This window comes from Coregonus lavaretus (assembly GCF_964263955.1).
Source record: "Coregonus lavaretus genome assembly, chromosome: 31".
NCBI classification, from domain to species: domain Eukaryota; kingdom Metazoa; phylum Chordata; class Actinopteri; order Salmoniformes; family Salmonidae; genus Coregonus; species Coregonus lavaretus.
The window spans coordinates 11,551,240-11,560,308 of NC_140018.1; the positions used below are offsets into that span (position 1 = coordinate 11,551,240).

General features: G+C 40.6%; 1 protein-coding gene across 1 annotated transcript in view; it reads right to left on the reverse strand.

Annotated features, from left to right (window-relative positions):
- The window catches only part of LOC311106765 (uncharacterized protein), a gene marked incomplete at both ends in the record, with an annotated part of 16,606 nt that extends 7,806 nt beyond the window's left edge, over nucleotides 1–8,800 (reverse strand). The window contains 5 exons of the mRNA XM_084149158.1: nucleotides 6,768–6,902; nucleotides 7,062–7,233; nucleotides 7,517–7,605; nucleotides 7,792–8,238; nucleotides 8,729–8,800. Of these exons, the coding sequence (XP_084005284.1) occupies nucleotides 6,768–6,902; nucleotides 7,062–7,233; nucleotides 7,517–7,605; nucleotides 7,792–8,238; nucleotides 8,729–8,800 (915 nt within the window). The remainder of the gene's footprint in view (nucleotides 1–6,767; nucleotides 6,903–7,061; nucleotides 7,234–7,516; nucleotides 7,606–7,791; nucleotides 8,239–8,728) is intronic.
- Nucleotides 8,801–9,069: the final 269 nt, after the last annotated feature.

The window sequence follows — 9,069 nt, forward strand, 5'->3', positions numbered from 1 at the left end:
ACTGTATAGGCAGGGGTATTCAACTCTTACCCTACGAGGTCCGGAGCCTGCTGGTTTTTTGTTCTACCTGATAGTTAATTGCACCCACCTGGTGTCCCAGGTCTAAATCAGTCTCTGATTAGAGGGGAACAATGACAACAAGCGCTGGAAATGGCTTTGAGGTCCAGAGTTGAGTTTGAGGTATAGGGCATAGGATCTAGGGGTCAATTTGGGATTGGGCCCATTAGTGCACTTAAAGGTTTGTATAAGAGCACTTCATCTACTGATGTCTTCAGTCAGTCCTTTTACATTAAATATGTTTATTTACATGTACACTGAGTGTACAAAACATTAGGAACACCTTCCTAATATTGAGTGCCACCCCCTTTTGCCCTCAGAACAGCATCAATTCGTCGAGGCATGGACTCTACAGGGTGTCGAAAGCATTCCACAGGGATGCTGGCCCATGTTGACTCCAATGATTCCCAAAGTTGTGTCAAGTTGGCTGGATGTCCTTTGGGTGGTGGACCATTCTTGATGCACACGGGAAACTGTTGAGCGTGAAAAACCCATCAGAGTTGCAGTTCATGACACACTCAAACTGGTGCGCCTGGCATCTACTACCATACCCTGTTTGAAGGCACTTATATATTTTGTCTTGCCCATTCACCCTCTGAAGGGCACACATACACAATCCATGTCTTTATTGTCTCAAGGCTTAAAAATCCTTCTTTAACCTGTCTCCTCCCCTTCATCTACACCGATTGAAGTGGATTTGACAAGTGATATCAATGTGATCATAGCTTTCACCTGGATTCACCTGGTCAGACTGCCACAGAAAGAGCAGGTGTTCCTAATGTTTTGTACACTCTGTGTACATTCAACACATTTCTCTTGCGAAATGCACTAACACCATCAAAACTTGAAATACATACCACAAAATGAAATAACTCTATCGAAATAGTATCATTTGTCAAAATGCAAAATAAACGTGCACCTTCAAAACTTAGAATACATGTCACAAAACTAGCTGATCCATCAAAACAGTATAATTTGTCATCATATGATACATTTGATAATAGCTAAAAAAATACTAACTATAACCATCAATAGATCATCCTTTTCTATGAAAAATAGTAAATGGTACGAGATGGTAATCAAACATTTTATAGAAGTGAGCTATTATGGTTCTCTGAATAAGGACTAAAATACTAAAGCAGGAAGAATTTCATTAAAAGGTAAAAAAATAAAATAATGGTCATGCTGTTTTAAATTTTTTATAATACAGTAAACATAAATCAAATCAAGTCCATCAAAAGTCCTCAGAACCAGGCAGGTAGTTATGGGACTACTAACCAAACATGTTACTGTGAGATACTAAGGCCTACTGTGTCCTGCAAGGCTAGACTTGGCTGACAAAGCCCTCCTAGTAGGATTGGGCCTCTGCAAAAGCAACATGGAATACAGTAATATTTTCTTATTTAACCTTTATTTAACCAGTGATATTGAAAGTAATTACAAGTATGAAACAGAGAAAATATGTTTAAAGTGAAAAAGTACACGTAGTACTGTAAATACAATGAATACTTTTTTAAAAATATTAACTGATGAGGTGCTGCTTTTAGTATAAGTGTGTCCTTTGTTGTGTTTTATTGTGAATTTATAGGTGTTCTATGTGTTGGCTGGTGCAATCAAATTTCCCCTTTGGGGCATTAATAAAGTAATATCTTATCTGATCTTAATCACTGTACAAAATAAGTGACTGAAATGGCTGTTCAATTAAATGTCCTTTCTATGTAAGGCCACATGTTTTCATCTACCTGTTGTAAATTGCGTAATTCAAATCTGGTATTGGAATAAGAAAAATCAAGAGATATTCAATCCAAGCTAAATTTATTATATGCAAAATGTATGTATGATAAGTATGAAGGTTCGTATACGGGCTCACTGACAAACCACGCAGGGCCGACAGAGAACTAAACTTATTGTTTACAGATTCTTTCTCAAATACTCTGACAGAAAGTTTCCACCTCTTCTGTTGGCCAACCAGAGCAAAGGACTGAGTGTGGTCCAGACTCCATTTCAGCCAATCCGTTGGCGCGGGGGTTGGTCTCAACTCCTTGGCACTCCAGTTGTTGCCAGGCATGGTTGCTATGATAATAACCTGCAGAGTCAGCACCGAGAATACACAAAATCCACTGTAGCCAGGTTCAAGGACAGTTTCACAGAATACAAAGAGGCAGTGAGGTCTAGTACTTTGAGACACAAGTTCTTATCTCCCCCTACTCCCTAAAACAGCTCCTCACATTAATCACAGCTTGTTAGATGAAACAATTTATATCAGTCCAGTACAAACCCTTCATGCTTAATCATCAATGCATTCCTTCCAAGCTATTCATCACATACAAATCCAATTATGAGAAAAATAAAACCCAACATACCATACATTGAATGTTTTCTCTATAAAATACAACTGGCAATATATCGTTTTTCCTCAATATTTGGAACAATTATGTTTATTTTCAAAACAGTGTACACAAGACAAAGCAGTAAATGCATTTTCAAAATGTAGTTGCCTTCTCAAAATTGCAAATACATTTATCAAAAGAACATGCCTGCATAAATATATACATAACCACATACCTCTTGAGTCAAGCTGACGAAACAGAAAGTAAGTCTGTCTTGAAAAAAATCCCATCTAATCAATAGATTGTCTTTGCATTCACTAAGTCCTAGATTAATCAGATCAAGCATTAACCGGTGATAGCAGACATACGCATGGCGGATGTTTTGGCGGTGTCGAAGGTGGAAATGCGGTGGAGCCGTCAAATCGGTGAGAAGCTGCTTTAGTGGTCATTGTCACGATGCCACACCCACCCTCTTGTGTTAGAAGTTTAATACGAGAACGTGTAGGCTACATAGAAATAATTATGCTCAAATTGAAAAAATCATTAAATGAAATAATGAGGATTTTTATCATCCTAATTGAGGTATAAATTACGTCTCGCATTCCAGTGTTGGAACTTGTAAAGGAGGCTGCGTGGGATTTCTGTTAATGTGGCTCCGTGCAGCCAGTGGCAATGTCCGCTTTAGGTTCAATGCCAGGAGCCACTTATGGATTTGACAGCTCAAAAGCAGTTCCACCCCCGACACCGTCAAAACAACCACTATGCGGATGTTGGCTAATGCGGATCTGGTTGATTCAAGCCCCAAATCAAGCCCCAAATCATGAAGATCAAAATTGGATGCAGATTTGTGGGCAATTACTGTCCTTTTCTGCATATTTTACCAATAATTTTCATACAAATTAAATCAAATATTGTCCTTGATCAAAAACAAAATGGAAAATAAGCACATTATGTGCAGGATTCTTTCATCTGTATCATCACAATCCAATTTCATGGAGGCATATTCAAAACATAGTCCGGTTTGCTCATAGGTTTGTAGACTTTCCATCGACAAGTAGAAAAACAATCCCCAATAGAAATAAGGAAAGGTGAATACAGAGGTTGTTGTTGGTAGATCAGCTTTAATATTGCAGATAGATTGTAACTTCCATCAATGTAATTGTCTGCATCACTTCCAATCCCCCATATGTTTTTTTCTCTCGCATATATATATACATATATATACAGACATATATATATATATACATATATATATACACATATATATACAGTGAGGGAAAAAAGTATTTGATCCCCTGCTGATTTTGTACGTTTGCCCACGGACAAAGACATGATCAGTCTATAATTTTAATGGTAGGTTTATTTGAACAGAGAGACAAAATAACAACAACAAAAATCCAGAAAAACGCATGTCAAAAATGTTATGAATTGATTTGCATTTTAATGAGGGAAATAAGTATTTGACCCCTCTGCAAAACATGACTTAGTACTTGGTGGCAAAACCCTTATTGGCAATCACAGAGGTCAGACGTTTCTTGTAGTTGGCCACCAGGTTTGCACACATTTCAGGAGGGATTTTGTCCCACTCCTCTTTGCAGATCTTCTCCAAGTCATTAAGGTTTCGAGGCTGACGTTTGGCAACTCGAACCTTCAGCTCCCTCCACAGATTTTCTATGGGATTAAGGACTGGAGACTGGCTAGGCCGCTCCAGGACCTTAATGTGCTTCTTCTTGAGCCACTCCTTTGTTGCCTTGGCCGTGTGTTTTGGGTCATTGTCATGCTGGAATACCCATCCACGACCCATTTTCAATGCCCTGGCTGAGGGAAGGAGGTTCTCACCCAAGATTTGACGGTACATGGCCCCGTCCATCATCCCTTTGATGCGGTGAAGTTGTCCTGTCCCCTTAGCAGAAAAACACCCCCAAAGCATAACGTTTCCACCTCCATGTTTGACGGTGGGGATGGTGTTCTTGGGGTCATAGGCAGCATTCCTCCTCCTCCAAACACGGCGAGTTGAGTTGATGCCAAAGAGCTCGATTTTGGTCTCATCTGACCACAACACTTTCACCCAGTTCTCCTCTGAATCATTCAGATGTTCATTGGAAAACTTCAGACGGGCCTGTATATGTGCTTTCTTGAGCAGGGGGACCTTGCGGGCGCTGCAGGATTTCAGTCCTTCACGGCGTAGTGTGTTACCAATTGTTTTCTTGGTGACTATGGTCCCAGCTGCCTTGAGATCATTGACAAGATCCTCCTGTGTAGTTCTGGGCTGATTCCTCACTGTTCTCATGATCATTGCAACTCCACGAGGCGAGATCTTGCATGGAGCCCCAAGCCGAGGGAGATTGACAGTTATTTTGTGTTTCTTCCATTTGCGAATAATCGCACCAACTGTTGTCACCTTCTCACCAAGCTGCTTGGTGATGGACTTGTAGCCCATTCCAGCCTTGTGTAGGTCTACAATCTTGTCCCTGACATCCTTGGAGAGCTCTTTGGTCTTGGCCATGGTGGAGAGTTTGGAATCTGATTGATTGATTGCTTCTGTGGACAGGTGTCTTTTATACAGGTAACAAACTCCCTTTAAGAGTGTGCTCCTAATCTCAGCTCGTTACCTGTATAAAATACACCTGGGAGCCAGAAATCTTTCTGATTGAGAGGGGGTCAAATACTTATTTCCCTCATTAAAATGCAAATCAATTCATAACATTTTTTACATGCGTTCTTTGGGATTTTTGTTGTTGTTATTCTGTCTCTCACTGTTCAAATATACCTACCATTAAAATTATAGACTGATCATTTCTTTGTCAGTGGGCAAACGTACAAAATCAGCAGGGGATCAAATACTTTTTTCCCTCACTGTACATATATATAAACACATACACACATACATACATATACATATACATACACATAAATACATATACATACATATATATACATCCTTTAAAAAAATATATTTCCCTTTATTACTTTCCAACCCCACCACCCCTTCCCTAATTGGAGTAAACTAGTGAACAACAATGCTTAGGCCTCTACTTCCAGCTTATACATACTATATACATTTTACGGACACAGTCAATTCTACAATAATTATATTTTGTTTATTTTTACTCCTGAACTTCCTCTACCCTCAACCTTCTCCGATCATTTTCATGATGTCCATCCGGTTTGCTTCTATATGCCATATCTTTCTAACTGTGCTCTTTCACAAAATCTCTCAACCTATAACCTATATACTTATTATGGACACAGTATGCTGTACATTAGTTATCTTGTTGTTATTAGTTGTTGTTAGTTGTTATTAGTCCCATCCTTCAACTCCATTCAACACCTCCCATCTATCTCTTAACACCATCCATATTGGATTTCTATTTGCCATATATTTTTCAACTGTACTGTGATGTTTTACAAAAGTTATGAACCCTTCTATTCTCATTGTTTCTACAGATTGTAAATTGAAAATAAACATTTTTGCTAAAAGTATTATTATATTATTGATCGATTGACTATGACTTTTCAGATCACCCAGTAGTGCTATCTGCAGGGTTAGCTCCAGGTAAATATTGCAATCCTTTAGCCATTCCTGGACTTGTGTCCAAAAACAAGCTACAAATGGACAGTACCAAAACAAATGATCTAATGATTCTGTCTCTTCACAGCAAAATCTGCAGAGCTGGGAAGACTGTATCCCCCATATAAATAACATTCTATTGGTAGCAAGAATTTAGTTTAATAATTTAAATACAAAAATTCTAAGTTTTGAATCCGGCGTCGTTTTGCGTATCAGTAAATAAACACTATGCCATGGAATCGGTACGTCAAAAATCTCTTCCCAACTATTTTGAAATCTATATGGGACGGCTGTCAATCCTTTGGTCCTTAAATTAAACTGGTATACTTTTTTATTTATCACAATTTTTTTTAACCAATTATGTTCTTTAATGCAGCGCAGACAGACAAGTTCCTTGCTTTTTCCCCCCTTCCACTTTCCTTTTCCATTTTTGCGGTAAGGCTTCAATTATTTGGTTGTAATTTTGGGTAGAGCAGACATTTCCATATGTTTGTGTTAGCTGCATGTGCGACATAACTCCACCAGTCCTACCGATGATATCATTTACGAAGATTATACCTTTTTAAAACATTTTTAAAAAAAATAATGGTTTTTTATCAATTAGTATATTTGAGTTTAACCACAATATTTGTAGCATTATTTGTTCTGTTGTTTCTGGAGGATTAAATTGAAATTGCAACCAAATTCTATGGCTTGTTTTAGAAATAGTGATATTTGGGAGATGATTTCCTTTTCAAATAACTGGGTGTTGTATAATGTACATAAGGATGTAATGTGTATGGTTGTCATGGTATCGTGTCTATGTTGACATAGGTGAGGATGACATCATGGAGAATGTTGATGCGATCGATCTGGTTGAGTTCTCTGACAAGGTGTTTAAACTCAAACAGCTGAGCTCCGTTTACAGCCACCTTAAACTCCTCAAACGTAATCAGAATCTTCATCTGCAAGACAGGAAAGGGGGGAAGAGGAGAGAGGGAGAATGAAATAAAGTGTAATTTAGCAGCAGACATTATCGAAAGTGTCAATTACAGTTGATTTGTTAGTCAGTAGTACAGTATAGGCTGCAGTAGTAGCACTGCCTCAATGAAAATTCCCCTAACCTCGAAGGACTGTCCAGCCATGAAGGGGAAGCCTCCCTGTGTGTGCCTCTCCTCCTTCCCCCAGCGCTCTCCCACCTTGTGGTTCCTCACCACTGCCTGCTTGCCCCCGTCATTGAAGCGAGGGTTGAGGTGAAAGGCGATGTCGTTACCTCGCAGGAAGTTCACTGTGAACCTAAAGAAGATACGATCAATCAAAACAGTTTAATTGGTCATATTGATAAAAGCACAGGTCAAGACATTCAAATGTGAAAAACCACAGTCATCAGGTTGATAGGCTCACTCTTCCAGGACCGTGATGTATTGAAGGCAGCTGACATTCAATATAGTAAAATGACTTATTACATCAGCTGTGTTCAAATAACATACTGGTAACGTGTATTGTACATCCAATGCTTCCACTGGGTATCTCAGGGATCTTATTAATCCCAGTAGACTATGGTAGTAGATGAACTCACTGCTTAGCGGTTGGTTTGACCTGGCCCATGATGGTGATCATCATCTTGTCGTAGATGCCTCTTTGTAGGTTTAGGTTGTAGGGCACATTCTATACACCAACACACAGACATTTAGGATATGGCACTATCTTCACACCAGCACAATGTTTATGTCAATTCCCTCCCTCCCTAACTCCCTCCCTATCTCCCCCCTAACTCCCTCCCTCCATACCTCCATCCAGCCCTCCTCTGAGTCTACACTATAGTTTCTCCAGACCCTTCTCCTTATCTCTCACCAGACGTCCAGTTGGTGTTGCGTTCCACTGTGGAGCAGGTTTGAAGCCACCTGGGTCCTGACCAGGACTGAATGGCCATCCAGACCCGCCTGGGTTAAGGCCAGGGTTAAGGTCTGGGTTCTGACCAGGCCAACAAGACTGACAAGGGCTGAACGGCCATCCAAACACTGGGTTAAGGGCACTAGACTGGTTGGGGACTGAAGGCTGGGGAGCCTGGGGCTGGTACTGGGGTCCAGGCCAGCATGGCTGGCAGGGATGGGCTGGGGCTGTTTGTTGTGGTTGTGGTTGGGGACCAGGCCAGTTTTGGGCTCGAGCTGGGGATAGTTGGGATGGTTGAGGACCAGGCCAGCAGGATGGGGGCTGGGGTTGGGTGGGCTGTTGGCCAGGCTGTGTCGGCCAGACAGGACCCCCTGGTTGCTGCTGACTGAGCCAGATACTGTTGCTTCCCTGGGGGGTAGATCCAGAGGATGGACAGCCACAAAGAGCATCAGAGAGCTGGGGGGACAAGATAGGTACACACACATATACAGTAAGAGACATGCACACACACACACACACACACACACACACACACACACACACACACACACACACACACACACACACACACACACACTTACACATGCAGACACACACACATACACACACACACACACACACACACACACACATGCAGACACACATGCACACTGACACCCATATCCACGCATGAACACACACACACTCATGCACACAAGAAAAACAGGCATGCACACACAAATTCAGTGCGCACTCATAGAGGCCTATTCAGACATGACATTCAAGAATTCAAGAGTATTCCAAAATACTTTAATAACAGTTAAATCATTTTTAAGAATACTGAGCCAGTTCCTGTTATAGAACTGAGTTCTCAGTTGCTAGTTGTCAGTGTAGAGGTTGGAGGAGGGGAGGTACTTACTTCCATAGTATCTGTAAGTACCGAGAGGACAGCATCACTACGTTTTTTCATCTTCATCAGAAACGGAAGCATCATTCAAGGCTATAATTTTAAAAAAAGTATTACTAGGAACTCACCACTATCAGATGGCCCCAGTCACCAATCCCTAAGTCTCATAGACTAGACGTAACATAGTAAATGTAAGTCCGGGACACTCAAATGAGTATGATATGTTACGTTTGGTATGGTTACATATTGAAGACAGAAGTTTACTTAAGGCAAAAAACAAAAGTATGGTGATTGGTCGGGGTGGATGGGTAGGCATACAGTGAGGGAAAAAAGTATTTTATCCCCTGCTGATT